The following is a 24,813-nucleotide window of genomic DNA, read 5'->3' on the forward strand; positions in this document are numbered from 1 at the left end:
TGTATTTCACGCACGACTGACGGAATTCCATAAAGCTAATAATCCAGGAGATAATACCTGCACGTACTCCAAGGTGAATGAATTTACAAACCAGAACATTGTGATCAATTCGATCGAAGCTTTTGAAAAATCTGTAACAATTCCGGTGGATATTGATTTTGGATTATCATCATTTTCATAGAGCTGATGAAGCATTCCTATTGGATAATGACAAGTTGATAGTTTGCTTTGATTACCGGACTGATTGGGATCAATTTTTTTAATGTCCTCAAGGAGCCATTTTGCAATAAATGATTCCTCAACTTTTGCGAAGAAGCTCGTCGGTGCTATTGGTCTCAATTCCTGCAAAGTCAGTGGTTGTGGCTTTGGAAAGGGCGTCACTTCTGCACATTTCCAACGATCGGGAAGTTTCTCTTGTTCAAATGATGCATTTAAATTCCTAATGTCTAATATCTACACCTGCCTTTGTGTCGGCCCCACCTCGAGTGGCCTCAAAAGCTTTGTAGCAGGCAATGTCTCAAATAAATAAATATGGATGTGCATTGAGAGTGCGTACCTTGAGAGTGTGTACCTCGAGAGTGCGTACCTTGAGAGTGTGTACCTTGAGAGTGCGTACCTTGAGAGTGTGTACCTTGAGAGTGTGTACCTTGAGAGTGCGAACCCCAATTGACACCGCCAAACCGTTTGGCACCAAAAGGAAACACGTTTCTGAAAGAGCGAGAACCCTGCTTCCGGAACAATTGACATCAGGAGTGAGAATCGAATCTGGGGCGATATCAGCGGCACTCCAAAAATCGTAAGGACTGTGGGGGAAATTGAGCTTAAAATAATAATACAGCGATGTCCAGCCAAGGTGGGGAGGACCTGGTGGGCCTACTTGAGGAGGACATGGAGGAGCTAATGGCACAGGAAGCTGTATATGAATGTGACATTGTGGGAGAAGGACCAGGAGGGGTAGCAGTGGAGGGGCCGAAAGCGATTGAGGACACAACCCCCTCCTCTCTCCCCCCCCCCCCCCCCCTCAAACGCTTGGAAAAGGCAGCACTAATGGCATGGAATAGTGGATTGCCGTTGTCCTCGCAGTGCGGCAGCGACCAGGTGCTGTTGTTGATTAGTCAACTAAAGGCACAGATGACGATGAAAATTCATAAAATTCACTCTCCCATAAAGCCGAGATTTGTGAAGTGCTGCAGAGACTGTTGTCCTTCCAGTAGGTTCTCCCATCTCAGCCAAGGAACTCTGCAGTTTTGTCAGAGTGGTCATTGGGTTCTTCTTCACCTCCCTGACCAAAGTCCTTATTCTTACCCAGTTGCTCAGTTTGGTCAGACAGCCAGCCCTTGGAAGAGTCTGGGGAGTTCCATATTCTTTGTATTTCCTAATGATGGAGTTCACTGTGCTCTTGGGGTCTTTCAACACTCAAAATCGTTTTATACCCTTACCTAGATTCTATACCTCCTTACAATTCTATCTCAGAGTTATACGGACAGTTCTTTGGACATCACAGAAGAGTTTCTGCCCTGACATGCACTGTCAACTGGGACCTTATATAGAAAGGTGTGTTTCTTTCTAAATCATGTCAAATCAATTGAATTGGCCACAGGTGGACTCCAATAAAATGGTAGAGACGTCTCAAGGATAATTAATCAGGATTGCAAACCATCTTAAATATACGCAGCTCAATAAAACATCCCTGGATATACACACGACAATGACTTAAGGCAGCGAGTGACTCGGGGAGAAAAACTCAGTTGGGATTCGGCTTTTTCTTTGCCTTTTTTGCCAATTTTGCAAAAAAAAATATTTGCCCCGTCTCAGATCAGATTGCACATATTGCACATTCATTCTATTTTTACGTTGACACATGTTCTATTTTCAGGTTGACACATGTTCTATATTCACGTTGGCACATGTTCTATTTTCACGTTGACACATGTTCTATTTTCACGTTGACACATGTTCTATTTTCACGTTGACACATGTTCTATTTTCACGTTGACACATGTGCTATTTTCACGTTGACACATGTTCTATTTTCACGTTGACACATGTTCTATTTTCACATTGACACATGTTGTATTTTCACGTTGACACATGTTCTATTTTCACGTTGATGCATGTTCTATTTTCACGTTGACACATGTTCTATTTTCACATTGACATGTGTTCTATTTTCATGTTGACACATGTTCTATTTCATGTTGACACATGTTCTATTTTCACATTGACACATGTTGGATTTTCACATTGACACATGTTCTATTTTCACGTTGATGCATGTTCTATTTTCATGTTGACACATGTTCTATTTTCACATTGACATGTGTTCTATTTTCACGTTGACACATGTTCTATTTCACGTTGACACATGTTCTATTTCACGTTGACACATGTTATATTTTCACGTTGACACATGTTCTATTTTCACATTGACACATGTTCTATTTGCACGTTGACACATGTTTTATTTTCACGTTGACACATGTTCTATTTTCAAGATGGTTTTGTGTGTCGGTTTCTATTTTCACGTTGACACATGTTCTATTTTCACGTTTTGGAAATGTTGCTTTTGAAATGTCAATTTTGGAAATCGAGCACGTATTGCTCTTGCTAATTTTGGACATAAAGGGGAGGATGTCATGTATGAAGGTGCAAATATCCCCCGTTTTATTCCGTCACCGTGACCACGGGTTCATTTCATTTCCGTTTCCGGAAGTTACGGCCCAGCTCGGATGACGCTGAGGTGAATCGGGGCTGTATCTGCAGAGTGAATAAATGTGCAACAATCGATCGTAGTCTGTCGGGATACCTTACCGAGTGGATGGAGACGGTCATAAGAAATGCTTCAATGTTTGAAGATCCCTTAATCAAAGTTTTAATGATACTGACGTGGCTCGGGCGCCTCACCACACATGGGTTCAGAGGGATCGGTGTCAATGACAACATCGTATAATTATATTTGCTGTTACTGGTTGTTAAATATAACTTCACTATTTGATATATTTTTATTTTCTTTGTACTGCATCTGGTAATGTTAAATTTAGTCAACCGGTGTCTTGATCTGACGCACTTCCGGTCACACAGCACAGTATTCTTGGCGAGGACCGCATCACAACTCACAAGTTTGTGTACATACGTAATCAGGAAATAGTGCTGTATATTACCCCTGATTTGTATCGATATACTTTAGTTTGAACACTTTTTTTACCACAAGATGTGTTTGTCTAGCCCAGAGTCATGCATTGGAATACTTTGTAATGTACGTGTGTGATTATTTCGACCATGTTCGAAAGTCGCTCTTCCGGCGTTTATTCATTCGCCAAACGTCTTTGAGCGGAAGAGAAGCCGCCGAATCTGAGCAAGAAAACTCGTCTTTGGAGCCCAGGATAAAGAGGTAACAAGGTATTCCTTCATTATAATTCAGTGTATAAACATGTCGGACATCTATGGAACAAAGTATTTTGTGGTTTCAACACCTCATCCCGACCCTCTCTCTCAACACTTCGTCCCGAACCTCTCAACACCTCATCCCGACCCTCTCTCTCAACACTTCGTCCCGACCCTCTCAACACCTCGTCCCGACCCTCTCAACACCCCGTCCCGACCCTCTCAACACTTCGTCCCGACCCTCTCAACACCTCGTCCCGACCCTCTCAACACCTCGTCCCGACCCTCTCAACACCTCGTCCCGACCCTCTCAACACTTCGTCCCGAACCTCTCGTCTCAACTCCTCGTCCCGCTGAGCGCCGATTTGCATTAAATTCATAGATCGCCAGAACTCAACTTTTTAGCGCCCGAAATGTCGCCAAATTTATCATCCTCGGGTAGTTTGGTTGCATCATCATCCTCGGGTAGTTTGATTGCATCATCATCCTCGTCTAGTTTGGTTGCATAATCACCGCTCGGGTAGTTTGATTGCATCATCATCCTCGGGTAGTTTGATTGCATCATCATCCTCGTCTAGTTTGGTTGCATAATCACCACTCGGGTAGTTTTATTGCATCATCATCCTCAGGTTGCTTGATTGCATCATCACCTTTTGGGTAGTTTGGTTGCATCATCATCCTCGTCTAGTTTGATTGCATAATCCCCGCTCGGGTAGTTTGGTTGCATCATCATCCTTGGGTAGTTTGGTTGCATCATCACCCCCCGGGTAGTTTGGTTGCATCATCATCCTCGGGACAGGAGTTCTGATTTTAAAAACCGCAACGTTCCGCCGAACTCACGGGTTATTCCATTTACTAATGAACCTTATTTTGTCATTGTACAACTCAGGTGCCTTCTTTTGTCAGTTTTATATGACGTCATCACAAAACGTCATACAGCGATGGTGAAACCTCATTTCTCCTTTTAACTAAAGTTTAACTAAACTTTTAACTAAAGCAAACTGCTCTCTCTCATGCACAGATTTATCCCATCTCGTCTTCAGTTGTCTTACCCTTCCTCCCGTCCATGGTACACTGAATCTGTGGTGAGGCAGTTGCCCTGAAACAACTTGCCTTTGCCTCTTGGAAGGCAAATCCAACTGAAGGCAATCTCAGTTCCTTCCACCAAGCTCGGAACAAGTGTGTGTCTACCCTGAGGAGTGCCAGGAAGCATGATCTCTCCACACTCAAGATTGAACTCTCAAACCTGTCTCCTTCCTCCAAATCCTGGTGGTGTCTGGTCAAATCCGTTTCTGGTGTTTGTTCCCCCTCCATTCCCTCCCTTACCTCAAATGGCTACACAGTTGACACCGCACGTGACAAAGCCGAATGCCTCAACTCTGTGTTTGCCTCAAAATCTTGTGTCCCAAACCCATCTCTCTCTGTTCCCACCTTTCCCAGTCGAACCCAACTGCTCCTGGACTCTGTGTCCTTCTCTCCTGACAAGGTGGAGAAGTTTCTGTCAAACCTCGACTCTGATTCTGCAACTGGACCAGACGGCATCAGCCCACGGGTCCTAAAATCCTGCTCTGCCGCTCTATCTCACCCTCTCTCTGTTCTTTTCACACTTTCTTTTGCTCAAGGTCATCTGCCAGCATCTTGGAAATCAGCTAACATTACCGCTTTACACAAAAAGGTGCAAAAACAGATCCTTGCAACTACAGACCAATCAGCCTGCTCCCAATTATCAGCAAAGTCATGGAATCCATCATTGCTTCGGATATCAAATCCTTCCTCTTCTCCAATGGCTTGATCTCTGATCATCAATTTGGATTCAGACCAGGTCATTCTACTCTGGACATGTTGCTTCTGCTGTCTCAACAATGGATGGAGGTCCTCAATGCCAAACAGGAAATCAGAGCTGTCTCCCTCGACATATCACATGCCTTCGATACGGTCTGACACCCCGCTCTGCTCACCAAACTCTCCTCCTATGGTATCCATGGAAATCTCCACTCATGGCTTGCGGACTTCCTCTCTGGTCGAAGGCAACGTGTGGCCCTGAATGGATTTCTCTCATCTCCCCTCCTGTTCTGGCTGGAGTTCCCCAAGGTAGTGTTCTGGGCCCTGTGCTATTTCTGGTCTTCATCAATGATCTCTCTGACTCTCTGGAAAATCCTCTCTATCTCTTTGCTGATGACTCCACGATCTGCCGCTCCATTCCTCATCCCTCAGATCGGCAGTCTGCAGCCTCCTCACTCTGCAGACCTGGACAAAATCACAGACTGGTCAAACAAGTGGAACATGTCTTTCAATCCTGACAAATCACACACTCTTACAATGTCTCTCCGAAAGGACCGACTGGAAAACCCTCCCATCTACTTTCTCAACAATCCTCTCCAAGAAGTTCTGTCGCTCAAGCTTTTGGGTCTCACCATCTGCCATGATCTTTCTTGGGAAAACCACATTTCCAAGCTGGCCTCCAAAGCCAGTCGCCGACTGGGCATCCTCCGTCGTGCGAAGTCCTTCCTTGGCACACCTGAGCTCCTCACCACATACAAGGCTTTCATCCGCAGCTCAATGGAATACTGTTCCCCCCTCTAGGCTGGTGCTCTTGCCTCACACCTAGCTCGGCTTCACGCTGTTGAAACCAAAGCTTTCAGAATCATTGGAATCTCCTGCGATGAAGTTAACTCCGAGGGCCTTTCACTCACTCACCGCAGGCAGGTTGGTGGTCTTTCGGTCTTCTACCGACTCCTCTCCGGCCTTGCTCCCCCAGCTCTCTCTGTGCTCTGTCCCCCCAATATTCCTTCAGGTCGCACAAGATCTGCCTGCAACCCTCTTATGGTTAAACTGCCAAAATCTAGGCTCTCTGCTCACCTTCACTCTTTCATTCACCTTTTCTCCCACCTCTGGAACAAACTCCCCCACTCCCTTCAATCCCACTCCTCTCTCCAGGTCTTTAAAACAGCTGTTCACCACCATCTCTTATCTTCCCCCATCCAAAACCTTGATGTTTTCTACCCCTGCTAATTCACCCCAGATACACTTTTTTTTCTTTCTTTAATTCCAACTTCTTTCCTGGAAGTCCTTGCAGTGTTCATATGTTTTATACCTCTCCCACCTCCCCCAAAGCCCTCCCCCTCCCACATTTCTCCCGTTGTCCCTGCTCTCAAATGTTGTGTTTGTGTCCCTCCCCCTCTCCTCTCTCCCTCTCTCCCCATCTTGTCTGCCGCTCCCCTTATTTTTTGTGTTTTGTGTGTCGGTTTGACTTTTTGTGTGATTAATGTTAGCTCTTTCACGAGCCTCGATCTTGTACACACAAAAAAAAAAAAAAAAAACTACGAACCAGTCAGAAAGTTTTTATTATTAACCTGTATATCCAACGTGACCTCTAAATGAGGAGGTGTTATAAAGGTTGTAGATGGTGGATGGATGAGGGATCTATGTGGCGTTCATATGGAAAAAAAATGTCAGTCCCATCTGCTGCATCCAAAACTAAAGCTGGACGATCTTCTCTGACAGGTCGTTTAGGCCAGAGATTCTCAACCGGTGGGTCATGACCATCACTGGGCCGGAAGGTGCAACCTCGTGGTCCACGGATATCATACCCACCTGAGAAGGCAGGTTATTCGTTTACCTCATGAGTGTTCGCAAAGTTTAACTCTCAAAAAAGAAGTTATTATTAATGTTATTGTGTTAATTTGTGATTGGAATGATGCTGTTTAAAATGAAAATATGGAGAGATTGAGTTTAAAGGTGAATTAGGAAATGACGTGAGGTTTTCCATCCGTAACATTCGCGGATTCGGCATTTGCAGTTTCGCCATTGACCGTATTTGGTTGATGAATGTGTTTCCGGTATGGAGAATGTCTCGGGAATCTCGTGTTCACACGAAAAGGCAGGCTGGTGTATTTTACTTTTACTGTGTTTTATTTTGACAAACATGGACCGTTAACTGAAAGGAAAAACCGACGATGGTGGCGAAACTTCAGGAGTTGCGAAAAGGAGGTGAAACTCATCGTCAGAAAATACGACCCTGAATATATTAAGTTTGGATTTACAGTGGCAGCGGATTCAGTCAAAGCGGCCAATGAAGTTCCTGTTACTTTTCACCACCACGGGTCAGGGTTTTCACTTGTGACTGGTACAAAATCTAACACCAGGAATAAACTGAAAGCAACTTTGCCGACGTCACAAACAATCTTCTTTGCGAGTACTCTGTGAGTCGGCCTCTCACCCATCCCCCTCAGATTGATCTGATTGGTTCTCAGAAGCAAACCAGGTATCTCACTGACGTAAGCATGACTATATTTAAGACTTAAATGTTTATTTTTGGCCAACACAAACCTTCAAACTAGGATAGCATCGATGTACTACTCGGGTATTTGAAGACAGAGGTTTTGGTCACAAATACCTGGAATTAGAGCGGCCGATGCAGCTTCCCACCTTATTTTGGGCTCATCAGGATAACGGACTGGCAAATCATTTATTTGGGACCATGCTTCACAGCTCAAAGGTGAGTGTGGGTGTCTATTAGGTAAACTGACGGTGTAAATGTGGTGATAAAGCTGGATACGTTTACCGTTTATCTGGACACGTGATCAAATTGGAGAAGATAATAACTCACAAAACATTCCAAAGTGAGTAAAGAAAATAACATGTATAACTTTTCTATGATTAACACAAACATTGTATCCTTGGCAGGTAATCGGTGAAATGGAGAACTTCTTGGAATGGCTCAAGTCCCAAGGCCTGAGAGCAGAAACAGCCCAAGCAGTGATGGACGAGCTCGGAATTGAGGACCAGAAGGTTATTCGAGCTTGCGCTGAGTCGGATCCATTACGGACCGAGCTCCTCTCTCTCGCCAAACAGAAATTACAATTTGCGATGTACGCTGACTTCTGTACATTTATGAACTCTTTTTCGAAGCCGCAACATGTCCAGATTGCAGGTTCTTCTCTTTTGGGAAGTATTTTCGTCACCTTAGAGAATGTTATTCGGGAACTTTCCAGTTTCTGTGAAAAGATTTTCGGATCCCAAAATGTGCACCAGGACAACGTTTCTGGTTTCTGTGGGATCAGGCTCCGTGGTTTCCGCAGTCTCCAATTTCAGGATGATGGATTTACACCCAAGTCTGGTACGTGACGTATTTTTAAAAATACAACATAGCATGTGAAGAAGTAACCTTTATGTTCTGTGATTTATTTTTTATTTTTACCTCTGCCACCAAAGGTGGATGAAAGTTATGCTTACACCCCTGTATGTTTGTCTGTGAGCAGGATATCTCAAAACATTATGGATGGATTCTGTACAATTCATATTCATTCATATTTTTTCTGACGAATCTTGGTGGACCGGTTGCATGTGTGACGAGGACTTATCGGTTAGATTTTGGTGAAGATCCGGATGTGGATCCTTCAATTAGCCCTTCTGCTTTCCTTCTTTTTTTGAACCCAAATGTGATATCCAGTCGCAATGCTTTGTTTCCTGTGCCCGGTGGGATCATTAGGTTGTACCTGAGCAAGGGATGACTTCATTGTTTTCAGTGATTGCTTTTGGATAACGTTTCCATGAGTTTCTGGAGCTGGAATGTTGAGATTTTTGCAGATGGGTTAGTGGATTACTCCACATTCCTTGTTGTGTATTTGGGTGCCGCCCAAACAGCATTTTTGTCCATTGGTTGTTTTCTCATGTAGTTATGGTCTTTCTCCAAATGGTGTCAATGTCATCTCCACTATTTTGTTTGCCAGCTCTTATTCCAGTATTTGATGTTCCTCATCATCCTTATAGTGCTTCTCTCCTTCACATCCCTGTTCCTTCTGTCCTTCTGTGTTATCATCTGCCGTTCTCATTTTCATCCTGTTCAATTGTGTTGATGTTTTCACTCGGTCCACGATTGTAACTCTGGTCTGTTTCCCCTCCGTATTAGGGTGGTTCTTTGTCTCCTCCACCTCCACCTCTCCCTCACCACGCCTTCGTCGTTGTGTCCCGAGTGACGCTCCGCATTCCAAACCATTGCTTCATCGCGCAGTTTCTCCCCATGCTATTGTGGCCACTTTTCCACCTCTCCTCTGTCCATCACTGGTGAGCACGTGGCTCTCATCCTCACCATTTCTTTTGCTTGCCATCTGCCCTTCACCGTTGTCTCTTTTTGTCCCCCGTCGCTCAGCGGAGCGAAAGGGGGACTATGGCTTTCCCCTCCGTCCGTGTGTCCATCCGTCCGTCCGTGCGGGCGTGCATGCATGCGTGCGTAAGCGAAGGACCGCATTCGAATTTGGTGTGTGGGTGCAACCCACGTCAAAATCCAAGATGGCCACCGCCATGTATTTCTGATGCCATGTATGTCTGAACCTTGTAACCTGCATATCTTGAAAAATAAGCGAAGTACCAACTTCTAATCTGGTGTGTGGGTGTATCTAGGCATAAGGAAGAACGCTACTGAAAATTGGGTCGCCACGTCAAAATCCAAGATGGCCGCCGCCATGTATGTCTGAACCTTGTGAGATGGATATCTTGAAAAATAAGTGAAGTACCAACTTTTAATTTGGTGTGTGGGTGTATCTCGGCATAAGGACGAAAGCTATTGAAAATTGGGTCGCCACGTCAAAATCCAAGATGGCCGCCACCATATATATGTCTGAACCTTGTGAGCAAAATATCTTGAAAAATAAGCGAAGTACCAACTTCTAATCTGGTGTGTGGGTGTATCTAGGCACAAGCAAGAACGCTGTTTAAAATTGGGTCGCCACGTCAAAATCCAAGATGGCCGCCGCCATGTATGTCTGATGCCATGTATGTCTGAACCTTGTAACCTGCATATCTTGAAAAATAAGCGTAGTACCAACTTCTAATCTGGTGTGTGGGTGTATCTAGGCATAAGGAAGAACGCTATTGAAAATTGGGTCGCCACGTCAAAATCCAAGATGGCCACCGCCATGTATGTCTGAACCTTGTGAGATGAATATCTTGAAAAATAAGCGAAGTACCAACTTCTAATCTGGTGTTTGGGTGTATCTCGGCATAAGGACGAACGCTATTGAAAATTGGGTCGCCACGTCAAAATCGAAGATGGCCACCACGATGTATGTCTGAATCTTGTGAGAAGAATATCTTGAAAGATAAGCGAAGTACCAACTTCTAATTTGGTGTGTGGGTGTATCTCAGCATAAGGACGAACGCTTTTGTAAAGTGGGTCGCCACTTCAAAATCCAGGACGGCCGCCACCATATATATATATGTCTGAACCTTGTGAGCGAAATATCTTGAAAAATAAGCGAAGTACCTTCTGGTGTGTGGGTGAATCTCGGCATAAGGAAGAACGCTATTGAAAATTGGGTCACCACGTCAAAATCCAAGATGGCCGCCTCCATGTTTGTCTGACCCTTGTGAGCGAAATATCATATCATAGCATGTTTTCTGCGTGTTCCACTTTGTCAACTCACATCACTTCCCCGACGGGGGACCTAGGCGTAACGCTTGTTATTTTTATTTTAGGATTTATGTGCCTTTGACACAACTTTTTCAATTTTTTTGGATAGCACCATCTCTGCTCTGGTGGTCAATCTGGTCTTCAGCTGGTCCATTAATGTAGCTCTTCCACTGGCCACCCTCTAATGTTGATGTCTTGAAAAGACGTTACAGTTGTAAATGGACTCCTTCTCCTCCATGCTCCAAGGTTCCTTTTCTTGAGTTTAATTTTTGAGATGGGTAGCACCTCCACAGCCTCTTGGCTTGTTCCAAATCTCTATCCAATTGTGTGTTGGTCTTTCTTCCCACTAGAGGAGGGGGCAGGATTCATTCTTTGGACTGAGCTTGGTGCCGCCGCACATACTAACACCACACGGTGATCTGTGTCCCATAATTTGTTTTTGCCTTTATTTCCAACACACATTTCGTTTGTCGAAGGCTCTAACCTTCCCCCACCCTCCTGTGGCCCATCCGAAGTAGTTTCCCACCTCAGTGATTCCCGAGCTGGTGACTCGACATTACGTTTGTCGATTGCTTCTCTGCACACGTTTCCTCTGAGGCTACGCACAGCATGCAATCAATCGCAAGGCCTCGTTCGCGTATTGAGTACCTCGTATCGAGCTTCATCTCCACTCCTTAAATAACTCTCTCTATCCCACTCATCACCAGCCCTCTCTCACCTGCAGCGCCTTCCTTTCCTTCCCTTCATCACCAAGGTCCTGGTTTCTGGACCACCATCAGCGGGTCTAAGCCATGAGTCCAAGTGAGATGGTGTGACGAGGACATTATGTGCCAGCTTCTTTGATGCCATCTTGTGTGTGTTCGTCATGGTGTATCCATGTCCTTGCTCATTAATTAGGTTTGTCTGTGTGTGTCTGTCCCCTAACTTTTTGTACCATTTGAGCTTTGTCATGAAGTTTTCAACATTTCTTTATTTTGAGAAGATGGACAAGACAAATTAATAATTTGGTGAAAAGGTCAAAGATCAGTGTCACATAAAATCATCAATTTTCATCCAATTGACCTGGAATTTTAAGATTTTGCATACTGTGTCACTGCAGTGGTTCACCAATCAAAAGCGAGAAGCCGATTGTTTTTTTTTTGTCAGAACAAACGCTCAAGGTTGTATAAAATCATCAATTGTCACACGATTGACTTGAAATTTGAGCAGGGTTTGCATATTGGGTTGCTGAAGCCCATCGCTTTTGTGGTCAAAAGGTAAAGGTCGCCTAAAATTGTCAATTTCTGGTATTTTTTGTTGGATATCTACCATATAAAACACAATGTTTGTCTGTCCCCCTTTATCATGTTGGGTTTTAAAGGCTTTGAGTTGCGCTTTAGGAGGGGATGGGGTTTTATGTGTGGTTTTAATGGGCAATCTTTGAACATGACCGTTTGTCCACCGGTTAAAAGACCTAAAAGACTGAGGACCCAAAATAACCCAAGGACCCAGAAGACACAAAACACCTCAAGGATTCAAAAGACCCAAACGACCCTGAGGATGCAAAACGAACGAGAGGATCCAAACGGCCCTGGATCAAGAGGACCCAAAAGATCCTGAAGACCCAATAGACCCCAAACACCCAAAATATCCTAAAGACCCAACAGACCCCGAGGATCCAAAAGTCCCTGAAGACCCAAAATTCCCTCAAGATCCTGAAGACCCAAAATAATGAAAAGACCCCAATAACCCAGAAGACCCAAAATATCCCGAAGACCCATAAAATCCCGAAGACCAAAAAGACCACAAAAACCCAAAATTCCCCAAAGACCCACAAATACCGAAAAGACTTAAAAGACCCCAAGACACTTAAAGACCAAAACACCATGAAGACCACAAATACCCAAAATACCCCAAACACCCTTAAATATCCCAAAAACCCAAATGATTCAAAAGACCCCGGAGACCCTTAAATACCCTGAGGACTCAGTGGACACTAATACCCAAATTACCCCAAAGAGCCTTAAATACCACAAAGACATTTGAATACCCCAAAGACCCAGAGGACTGAAAAGACCCAAGGACCCCAAATATTCAGAGGAACCCAAACGACTCAAATGACCCAAAGGACTCAAAAATGACCCAAAAGACTCAAATGACCCAAAATACTCAAATGACCCAAACATATTGACACTCTCTCAGACAATCAGTCTCCACAAAATATGATCCAGAAGTTGATAATGAAACTTTGAATTGAAGTGATTTTGCTGATCTACATAATATCACGTTAAAAAAAGTATTCTTTGTGGAGACATATTCATGGTTTTCTTTAATTCCTTGAAACAAGTGAATAGTCCAATGGAATGTCACAACCTACTTGTGAATTGTTTTTAGAATACATGTTTTATTCGTTATCAAGGTGATTTGCATGTTTGCTTATATAAGAACAACAACAACATGCATTTTAAAGGCCATTTTCCCTACTAGAGCGGGGGTTAGCCTTGCGGTCCCCATGACAATCTTCTCCATTTTGCCCTATTTTCTGCATATCTCCTTGTTAACCCCCTTGCCCGCATTTTTTCTTCCACCATCTTTAGCCAAGTCTTTTTCGGTCTTCCCCGTCCTCTACTTCCTTCTACATTCATTTCCATCACTCTTCTCAACCAGTCACTTTCATCCTTCCTCAACAGATGACCAAACCATCTCAACCTGTTCCTCTTCACAGCATCAATCACAGGCTCTATTCCCATCATCTTTCACAATTCATCATTTGTCTTCCTCTCTCTCAACGATACTCCGCATATCCGTCGAACCATTCGCATTTCCACCCTTTCCAACCTTCGTTGCTGCTCTACGTTCATTACCCATGTCTCACTCCCATAAATCATAACACTTCTCACACATGCAGCATACACCTTTCCCTTCAGCTTCAACGACACTCCCCTCATCATCAGCACGCCACTCAGTTCCCGAAACTTCTTCCATGCACATCTCACTCTCGCAACCGTTGCCGAGTCTGATCCACCTTCTCCATTCAGCATGTCTCCGAGGTAGCAAAATGTTTTCACACCTTCCAGCTTCATGCCGTCTCCAATATCCAACTCAACATTTCCTCCATCTGCAGCTCCCTCTGTGCACACCTTACATTTGAATGTAGCTGCCACAATGGTTAATGACCCTCTCAGACCACTACATTTTTGATGAACCCACTCAGCGCACATTGTACATTGAATGGAGTTCACTCCGACACCCTTCCTACACACAGCACAGGGCCACTTCCCAGTTCTTTCCACCTCACCACATGCTTTACCACTTGCCATCACCTTCGTCTTTCCGATATTCACCTTCAGACCTTTTGTCTCCATACATTCCTTCCACTTGCTCATCTTTTCCTTCAGTCCATCCATACTTTCCGCAATCAACACCAGATCATCTGCATACAACAACTCCAGCAACTACAGACCAATCAGCCTTCTCTCAATTATCAGTAAAGTCATGGAATCCATCATTGCTTCAGATATGAAATATTTCCTCTTCTCCAATGGCTTGATCTCTGATCATCAATTTGGTTTCAGACCTGGTCACTCTACTCTGGACATGCTGCTACTGCTTTCTCAGCAATGGATGGAGGTCCTCAATGCCAAACAGGAAATTTGAGCTGTCTCCCTTGACATATCACGTGCCTTCGATACGGTCTGGCACCCCGCTCTGCTCACCAAACTCTCCTCTGTTGGTATCCATGGAAATCTCCACGCATGGCTGGTGGACTTCCTCTCTAGTCGTAGTCAACGTGTGGCCCTGAATGGGTTTCTCTCATCTCCTCTTCCTGTTCAGGCTGGAGTTCCCCAAGGCAGTGTTCTGGGCCCTGTGCTTTTTCTGGTCTTCATCAATGATCTCTCCGACTCTCTTAAAAATCCTCTCTATCTCTTTGCTGATGAGTGATGACTCTACTCTCTGTCGCTCCATTCTTAATCCCTCAGATCGGCAGTCTGCAGCCTCCTCACTCTCTGCAGACCTGGACAAAATAACAGACTCGGCAAACAAGTGGAACATGTCTATCAATCCTGACAAATCTCACACTCTTACGATGTCTCTCCGAAAAGACCGACTGGACAACCCTCCCATCTACTTTCTGAATAATCCTCTCCAAGAAGTTCTGTCACTCAAACATTTGGGTCTCACTATCTGCCATGATCTTTCCTGGGAAAACCACATTTCAAATCTGGCCTCCAAAGCCAGTCGCCGACTGGGCATCCTCCGTCGTGCCAAGTCCTTCCTTAGCACACCTGAGCTCCTCACCACATACAAGGCTTTCATCCGCAGCTCAATGGGAATACTGCTCTCCCCTCTGGGCTGGTGCTCCTGCCTCACACCTAGCTCGTCTTCACGCTGTTGAAAGCAAAGCATTCAGAATCATTGGAATCTCCCACGATGAAGCTAACTCCAAGGGCCTCTCACACACTCACCGCAGGCAGGTTGGTGGTCTTTCTGTCTTCTACCGACTCCTCTCTGGCCTTGCCCCCCCCAGCTCTCTCTGGGCTCTGTCCCGCAAATATTCCAACAGGTCGCACAAGATCTGCCTGCAACCCTCTTATGGTTAAACTGCCAAAATCAAGACTCTCTGTTCACCTTCACTCCTTCATTCCTCTTTTCTCCCGCCTCTGGAACAAACTCCCTCACTCTATTCAATCCCACTCCACCCTCCAGGACTTTAAAACAGCTGTTCACCACCATCTCTTATCTTCCCCCATCCAAAACCTTGATCTTTTCTATCCCTGATAATTTCACCCCAATTCCACTTTTTGAAATACCAACTTCTGTCCTGGAAGTCCTTGGTGTCCTTGTGTTTTATACTTCTCCCCCCCCCCCCCCTCCCTCCCACACATCGCCCTGCTCTTAAATGTTGTGTGCTCTCAAGTGTTTGTGTGCTTCCCATTCTCTTGTCTTCCGCTCCCTCTTTTTATATATTTTGTTTGTCTGGTTGATTTGTTTGTGAAGTAAATGTCAGCTCTTTCACGAGCCTCGATTCAGTATACAAAAAGAAAATAGAAAAAAAGAAAAAAAAGCTGTGCGTGCTCTTTTGTACATTGCCATCACTACTCTGATGAACCATTCCTCCACTCCTAACTTCCTCAATGCCCATGTCAATACTTTGCGTGGAACCCTATCGAATGCTTTCTCCAGATCAACAAACCCAAGAAACAACTTCTTCCTCTTCTCCATGTACTTCTCCTGCAACTGCCTCACAATGAAAAGCGCGTCTGTCGTTCCTCTTCCTGGCATAAATCCAAACTGCATTTCGTCGATCTTGACTTTCTTCCTTATCCTCCTCTCCAACACCCTTTCCAATACCTTCATTCCATGCTCCAACAGCTTTATCGCTCGGCACGAGCCACACTCCAGAGGGTCACCTTTCCCCTTGTATAGAGGGACGAGGGTACTCAGTTCCCAATCCACTGGAATGCGGCCTTCTTTCACCACCAGATTACACATCTCTGTCATTCTCTTCACACCCCAACTTCCTGCTGCCTTCAACATATCTCCCACAACTCCCGTCGGCCCTCCCGCTTTTCTACCCTTCATTGCTTTTATCGCTTCCTCAACTTCCTTCTCAGTTATCTTCTCTGCCGGTACTAAAACTGGGTTACTCTCCATGTTGCCATCCCATTCATTCTCTGTATTCAACAGCATTTCCATATATCTTTTCCATCTTCCTTTAATTCCATCTGGGTCGACAACGATTTGTCCCACTTCATCCTTCAAGCAACTCACCCCCATCACATCACACCTCTCTTTCGCTATCTGCTTTGCAATCCTGAATACTGCTTTCTGACCCTCTTCCGAATCCAAGCGTTCTCCGAACATTTTCCTACATGCCTCCTGCGCCTTTGCTACCTCTTTCTTTGCAGCCTTCTTGGCTGCCTTATAACTTTCATGCTCTGCTGTTTCTGCTCCCGTACCCTTCGCCTTCTGCCACACCTTGAACTTCTTCCTCTTCTCGTCAATCCTCTTTCCAACTTCATCATCCCACCACCATGTTTCCGAGTGCCTCGGTGGTCCTTTTGTCCATCCACATACCTCACCAACGGCTCCCAACAGACCAGCTTTCATTGACATCCAACCACTTTCAAGCTCAACCACATCATCCTCGACCCTACTCAGCCTCTCTTTTAATGCCTCCCTTACTGTCACCTCTTTCAACCTCCACACCTTCATTCTCGGTTGGTACTTCACCCGCCGAGCTCTCCTCGCACCTTTCACCCTTATGTCACAGACAACCAAGTGGTGCTGTGAAACAGCCTCCTCCCCCGGGATCGGGATCACCTTTGTGTCCCGGATGTGCCCCCTATCTCGCCTACGCACCATCAGGTAGTCAACGGTTGTCGTCGACCCACCTGACGTGTATGTAACAAGCTTATTATCCTCTTTCTGGAACTGAGTATTACAAATCAACAAATCAACTCCATCAGCAAACTCCAAAATCCTTTCACCTTCTCCATTTCTCACACCATATCCGTAACCCCCATGAACTCCGTCAAAACCATCCATACTCCTTCCCACATGTCCATTTAGGTCTCCTCCTACCACAACAACTTCCTCATCTTTCACGTTTTCCATCAGCTTCTCTATCGCACACCAGAACTTGTCCTTCTCTTCATCGCTTCGACCAACCTGCGGAGCATATCCCGAGATGACGTTCACCAAGAGCTTTCCAATCATCATTTTCACCATCATCAACCTATCACTCACTCTAGTCACACTCACCACACTGTCTACAAACTCCTCAGAAAACAGGACACCAACACCATTCACGCCCTCCGGGCACACTTGCCACGCAGACTTGTATTTCTGTCCCTGCCTGCCCTTCACCATTCTCCCACTACTTCCCTTCCATCTCGTCTCTTGCACACAACATATGTCCACTCTTCTTCTGACCAATACTTCCACCACTTCTCCTGATCTCCCTGTCATTGTCCCTACATTCCATGTCCCAAACCTCAGAAACCGATCTCCACTTCGGGCTGTACACTGCCCATATGTAGTTGTAATTGTCATGGTTCTCTTTTTGAGGCAATGTTTTTATGGCCGGATGCCCATCCTGACGCCAACCCTCTTAGTCGTCTCTTACGACACGCAGGGATACTGTGTACCTATTCTAATCCGGGGTACACACTGGGAAACGTTTGAAACATGGAAATTCTGGGTGGGGGGGAGGGCGGCGTCATCATCACGGCTGCGGTTTAAACATATTAAAATAATATTTTAAAAAACCATGAAAAACAATCTGGGAAAAGTCTCTAAGTGAGAACGTGGATTTGAGAAAGCAGGAGCAGAGGTGGAAGAAAAACGAGATATAGGGGGTGGGGCACAAGTCGAGACGAGGAGGAGAGGGAACAAGCACGTGTCCGGGAGGAGAGAAAGAATTAATATAGAATTTTTTTTGTTTGTTTGTTTATTTGTTTGTTCTGTTTTCAAAACGCTGGACAAAGGGTAAGATGTTCGTGAGAGGTAGGGGGGAGAAAAGAAAATCAAAGAAACAAGCAAATACTATGAAGGAAAGAACCCATATTCACAAAACACTGATGGGAGGAGGGAGCCTGGAGAGACCAGGCCGCACGAGGCGCGAACAAAAAAAACGACTAATTACACACAAATTTGCAACAACGACAAAACCAAAACCAAATAGAAACACACAATAACACATACACAACAAAATACCCAGCGGAAATTTGACAAAGAAACGAACGGGAAAACACTCAAACTTTGATGCCGTGGAGAGATCGAAGCAAGCCTCCACAGTATATGCTCCACAGTATATGAAGAAGAAAACTTATGCTTATGAATTTTTGCTTATGAATAAATTAATTGTTGTGTGCATTGTTGATACTGTATATTATTTATTTCTGACTGCAACATCAATACTTGTTCTACCCAGAACAAAAAAATAGAAATCCCTTTTATGTGCGTTAAATACAGAATGTATGATGTCTTTCAGCATGCTGACGTCATGTGACCTCATTAAGTATTACAGAAACAACATCTGCATGAACTGAAATAAGTGTTTGTGATACTTTTGTTTGTGCAAATGGATTAATTAGCATATTGGTGTGTCACGTGAATATTTCAAACAGTTATTTGAAGACTGGATGTTGATAAAAGCAAAATGCAACACATTCCTACATTTTTCATTTGATTTATTTGTGTTCATTCACAGTGGAGAGAATAGCGGCAGATATGATGGATGTATTTCAATATATGCAGATGAGATGACTTCATTGACATAAAATCAAAACATGACAAACAATTAAACTTTGTCAGATTGTGAAACATAATAAAAAGCAATGACATGTGAAATTCAGTGTGATTTGAGCTGATAATTATTGAGATGCAACATAACTGGTGTGCAAGTAATTAGCATATCTCAAGAAATGGTCAAGATATTTAAAAAGGGACATTTTGACATGTGCACCAGTGGGGTCATAGAATACATAGACCTAAATAATTTTTTGGAAGTTAACATTTTTTGGTCTGAGGAGACATCACTGATCATAATTATCCACGTTGAGGAGGATTATGGGAGGGGGTGTATGATCGGCCCCTCTGGTCCATGGACTTTAGGATCCAGGCTTTCAATGACATCTCGGATGCTACGACACGGTCTGTACCTCTCTGTACGGAGGATATTGAGATCACATCGAGATTCACTTACCTTGGCAGTAATATTGATGTTTCCACATGTTGTTACCGAGGGCCGACCACATGTCCTGTGGTTGCAGTAGGTTGATCTGCATCTCAAGGAGATGGGAATGGGCTGGGCATCGTGCTGGTGTTTGTGTTTGTCTGTCTGCTCACTTATACTTGCCTGCAGGTCACAATTTTAAACCGATCCTCACAAAACGATAAACTTGGTGGGCCAACAGAATTCTATTTATTTTTCAGGTCAAACGGTCAACATAGGCCAAAGGTCAACCACTTTTTTCAAATTTCTAAAATCCTCAGTTTTCATCTGATTGACTTGAAAACTTGAATGGGATTTACATATCAGCGAACTGAATTCAACCACCAAATATTTTTTCACAACAACATTGGCCAAAAGGTCAACAACCTTTTCAAATTTCTAAAATCCTCAATTTTCAAACGATTGACTTGAAATTTAAACAAGATTTTCATATCAGCTGACTGAATTCAACCACCAACTATTTTTTTTGTGAGCGAGGCTGGAGAGGAGTCAGTAGAACACAGAAAGACCAGCAACCTGCCTGTGGTGAGAGTGAAAGGTCCTCAGAATCGGCTTCATCGAGGGAGATACCAATGATTCTAAAAGCTTTGGTTTCTACAGCATGTAGCTGAGCTAGGTATGACGCAGAAGCAGCAGCCCAGAGGGGAGAACAGTGCTGCATCAAGCTGTGGATGAAAGCTTTGAATGTGGCCAGAAGTTCAGTTGTGCCAAGAAAGGACTTCACATGACGGAGGATGCCCAGTCGTCGCGCCTTTGGAGGCCAGCTTGGAAATGCGGTTTTCCCAGGAAAGATCATGGCAGAAAGTGAGACCCCAAAGGTTGAGTGACAGAGGGTTTTCCAGATGGTCTTTATGAAGAGAAATAGTGATGGTGTGAAATTTGTCAGGATTGAATGACATGTTCCACTTGTTTGACCAGTTTGTGATTTTATCCGGTCTGCAGAGAGTGAAGAGGCTGCTGCCTGCCGATCGTAGGGTTGATATAAGGAGCAGCAGGGGGTGGAGTCATCAGCAAAAAGATGGAGAGGATTTTACAGAGAGCAGGATAGATCATTGATGAATACACGGGGTTAATGATTCATGAATACACCATAATGAATAATAAAAAAGCACAGGGCCAAGAACACTGCCTTTAGGAACTCCAGCCTGAACAGGAAGGGGAGAAGAGAGAATTCTATTCAGGCCACATGTTGACGACGACCGGACAGGAAGTCCGCAAGCCATGCGTGGAGATTTCCTTGGATACCATAAGAGGAGAGTTTGGTGAGCAGGACAGGGTGCCCAAACGTAGCGAAGGCACGACATGTGTCAAGGGAGACTGCTCTGATTTCCTGTTTAGCACTGAGGCCTCCATCCATTGTTGAGACAGCAGAAACAGCATGTCCAGATTGGAGTGGCCTGGTCTGAATCCAAAATGATGATCACAGATCAAGCCTTTGTGGAGAAGGAATAGAAGGGTTTATTAATTATCAGAAGCGATGATGGATTCCATGACCTTGCTAATTATGGGGAGTAGGCTCATTGGTCTGTAGTTGCAGGGATCTGTTTTTGCACCTTTTTTATGAAGCGATAATGTTGGCTGATTTCCGAGCAGATGGCAGATGACTTTGAGCAAAAGAGAGGGTGAAGAGAACCGAGAAAAGGTGTGATAGCGTGGTCGAGCAGGATTTTGGGCAGAGCACAATTTTTAACACCAGTAAATTCCAGAATTTTTTTTGATGAATTTTACAATCTTTATTTAATTTAAATTGAATAAAAAACTTGAACAATGTTGAACACAAATCGCCTTCTTGTTACTTCCACGAACCTCCAGTTTAGCAGTACTTGGACATGTCAAATAGGGTGGTGTATAAGGGTGATATGGCAGACTGCTTCAGTCACGCTTAACATCCATAATTGTTATTTTTAACAATCTTTAACTTCATTATTATGTTTAAATTGAAGTACACATTCCATGGCGTAACATGTTCTATGACTCTCAAGATGGTTCTGGATCTCATTTCCATGCAAAGGACTGACGCTGATTTGTACACAGGTGATGTCTCTTCTGTAAATGTGGAAGGCAGACAACACAACAACGATTCGTCTGTCACAGAAGATTCAAAATGTGCATCTGCAAAAGAAGGTTCTGATGATATTCACATGACAAACAGAAGTGCTTCCTGTTTTGCAACTGGTGAGTGGAAACGTAAAAAAAATTACATATAATCTTTTCTGTTGAGAAAATATATAATTTTCGGACATGTGTTAAATATTTTGCATTTTGATTTTGACTAAAAAAAGAAAATGTGTTCTTTCTTTCTGTAGAACAATCCAGAAGAAATATTGGACAAATAAGCTCCAGTCACAGCTTGACAGTGAGGAAGAAGCCTTTTTTAAAGAAACGATCACAAAATCGAGGCTCACTTTCTTTAAATTACAAGTGCATGTGTGGGCCTCGCAACACCAAGGATAATATGAAATTAAACAAAAACAATGAGGGTCTAGAAAGGCGAATACGTTATAAGTGTAATGTGTGCAGAATGAGTTTTGCTTCAATGAGTAACATCAAAACACACATGAGGATCCACACTGGAAAACACTTCCACAAGTGCTCTGTCTGTGATAAAGGTTTCTCAAGTAACAGCAATTTGAAAAGACATACGAAGATCCATACAGGAGAGCGACCGCACAAATGCTCGATATGTGATAAAGGTTTCTCTCAAAAAGGAGATTTGAAAACACATATGAGGATCCATACAGGAGAGCGACCACACAAATGCTCGATATGTGATAAAGGTTTCTCTGAAAACAGCAATTTTAAATCACATATGAGGATCCATACAGGAGAGCGTCCTCACAAATGCTCGATATGTGATAAAGGTTTCTCTCAAAAAGGAGATTTGAAAAAACATATGAAGATCCATACAGGAGAGCATCCTCAGAAATGCTCGATATGTGATAAAGGTTTCCCTGAAAAAGGCAGTTTGAAATTGCATATGCGGATCCATACAGGAGAGCGTCCTCACAAATGCTCGATATGTGATAAAGGTTTCTCTCAAAAAGGAGATTTGAAAAAACATATGAAGATCCATACAGGAGAGCGTCCTCACAAATGCTCGATATGTGATAAAGGTTTCTCTGAAAAAGGCAGTTTGAAATTACATATGAGGATCCATACAGGAGAGCGACTGCTCAAATGCTCGATATGTGATAAAGGTTTCTCTCAAAACAGCAGTTTGAAATTACATATGAAGATCCATACAGGAGAGCGTCCTCACAAATGCTCGATATGTGATAAAGGTTTCTCTCAAAAAGGATTTTTGAAAAAACATATGAGGATCCATACAGGAGAGCGATCTCACAAATGCTCGATATGTGATAAAGGTTTCCCTGAAAAACACAGTTTGAAATTACATATGAGGATCCATACAGGAGAGCGTCCTCACAAATGCTCGATATGTGATAAAGGTTTCTCGCAAAACAGCCATTTGAAAAGGCATATGAGGATCCATACAGGAGAGCGACCTTTCAAATGCTCGATATGTGACAAAGGTTTCTCTCAAAAATACATTTTAAAATCACATATGAAGATCCATACAGAGAGCTGAAATCTGAAATACCAGGATATGAAAAATGAGGTAAAGAGGACTGGATATGAAAATGACAACTTTAAAAAAAATGTAAAACTTACTAATTTGGTTCTCTGTCTTCTCACAATAGAGAAATATTGAAAAATTGATGCCAAATACTCAGATGGTAACATAACTTAATCTGTCAATCTGATATTGGATCTCATTGTGCTTCTTTCAGGGTTTTCCTTCGGTTTCCAGTTTGTAATTCTTGTTTCTGTACTTGCCAAGTATCCAGCCACGTTCCATTTGAGTTTTTTGATTGTCATCTGAATGAATGAATGAATGAATTGAATATGTGTTTTTGGCAGAGTGGCCAGACGGAAGCCTCTCCTCGGTGATCTGTGTTTCGGAATTTTGTGTTCTTTCTGATTTAGTTGTTTTTCTTGTCCCTTTTTGGTTATGCTCAGATGTCATCTTTCCATGGCAGTTTGGACATCAATTGTTGCTCAATCCTTGTTGTCGTCCATGTTTCATTGACATGTATGATATGGGGAGAACAACCTTGTTGTAAAATAGGTTATCAGAAGTCTCCTGCTTTTTACGAAACTTGAATTTGTGAAGGGTTTGCCAATAAAAAGAGGTACGAAAAGCACAAATGCACCTGTCTGTGTTATTGCGAATTCCAGGAAAGGTACCCGTCAATGAAGTAGATGTCTGACCTGAAATGAGAAATTGACTTTGGAGTGTGTATTGGTAGAAACGGGAATTCAGTGTAAATATTCAGAAAGTATTCAGACCCCTTCACTTTTTTCACATTTTGTTCTGTTCCAGCCTTTTGCTGAAATCGTTTAAATTCATTTTTTCCCTCATCAATCTACACTCAATACCCCATAATGACAATGAGAAAACAGGATTTTAGAAAGTTTTGCAAATTTATTAAAAATATAAAACTGAATGTAGCCTGTGGGACCAATCATTAGTCGCCGTCAGAGATAATTATATTGGTTCCGCCCCTTTTGGCTTTATAAGCTACCTGTGCAGGCATATCTTTTGACTACTATTGCCTGGGTCCTCTGCGATAGTACTTGCTGGTTGTCGCAGCTGTGCTTGTTTCCGGATGCGAGGCGCCGTCACGAGTGAACGAGTTTTGTTTCTCTGCCGGTGTTTTCGTTTCCTGTATTTTACTGTGTTTGCATTTCTTATTATTTACTTATTGCTTTGATTATTGCTTTGATTATTGCTTGTTTGTCCTGCATTTTCGTTCGTCTTTTCCCTCCCTGCTTTCCCCCATCTTCCTCCTGTTTGGGGGGCGTTGCCCACCAGACAGGGGGGAGTCTTGTGCCCCCCTTCGTCTCCCGTCCCTCCCTCCCCCCCCCCCCACCCCGAGTGTTGTCCTCCGCCCCTCCTAGAACCCCGGCATGGCGAGCAGGCGCCATAATTGTGTCTGGTTTCGGTTGGTTAATGTGGATTGCAGTGTGCCGGCCGGAGATAGATTTGGTATAGATGTATTGTTGGGTGTGCTGGGGTTCAAGGCTGTTGACTTTTTCTGCCTGATCTCCCTCGCCCGTGGCTTCGACGTGTCCTTCCAAACAGGGCAGGGACTTGCCGAGTTCTGGCGCCGGTGGGCTACCGCTCGGTCTGCTGGGAAACTGGCAGACTGGGCGGTCGAGGCTCTCTCAGAAACACAGGAGAGAGTCGTGACCGTCCACCTGTACAACGAAGGCGTGAGTGACTATGATGTCAAGG

The 24,813-nt window shown here is 43.9% G+C and overlaps 1 protein-coding gene across 3 annotated transcripts; it reads left to right on the plus strand.

The window, feature by feature from the left end:
* Nucleotides 1-2,528: 2,528 nt before the first annotated feature.
* Nucleotides 2,529-23,723, plus strand: LOC137422856 (uncharacterized). 3 transcript variants are annotated; one of them, XM_078770971.1, is made up of 5 exons: nucleotides 2,529-3,399; nucleotides 6,889-6,986; nucleotides 8,071-8,503; nucleotides 21,549-21,689; nucleotides 21,821-23,723. In XM_078770971.1, the coding sequence occupies exons 3-5, from the start codon at nucleotides 8,083-8,085 to the stop codon at nucleotides 23,101-23,103; spliced, it is 1,845 nt and encodes a 614-aa protein (XP_078627097.1). In that variant the 5' UTR covers nucleotides 2,529-3,399; nucleotides 6,889-6,986; nucleotides 8,071-8,082; the 3' UTR covers nucleotides 23,104-23,723. The 3 variants fall into 3 exon arrangements, with proteins under 3 accessions (XP_078627097.1, XP_078627092.1, XP_078627100.1); XM_078770966.1 differs by having other exon boundaries at nucleotides 2,529-3,391; XM_078770974.1 differs by having other exon boundaries at nucleotides 3,289-3,391; nucleotides 21,580-21,689.
* Nucleotides 23,724-24,813: the final 1,090 nt, after the last annotated feature.

This window comes from Myxine glutinosa, chromosome 1, assembly GCF_964187855.1.
Source record: "Myxine glutinosa chromosome 1, kmMyxGlut1.1, whole genome shotgun sequence".
Taxonomy (NCBI): domain Eukaryota; kingdom Metazoa; phylum Chordata; class Myxini; order Myxiniformes; family Myxinidae; genus Myxine; species Myxine glutinosa.

What these genes read in the sequence shown, in the direction of transcription:
- LOC137422856 (XM_078770971.1), top strand. Translation starts at nt 8,083, where the DNA reads ATGGAGAACTTCTTGGAATGGCTCAAGTCCCAAGGCCTGAGAGCAGAA. An exon ending in TGGATTTACACCCAAGTCTG is followed by an intron (nt 8,504 to 21,548) that starts GTACGTGACGTA and finishes ATTTGTACACAG; the next exon opens with GTGATGTCTCTTCTGTAAAT. An exon ending in TGCTTCCTGTTTTGCAACTG is followed by an intron (nt 21,690 to 21,820) that starts GTGAGTGGAAAC and finishes TTCTTTCTGTAG; the next exon opens with AACAATCCAGAAGAAATATT.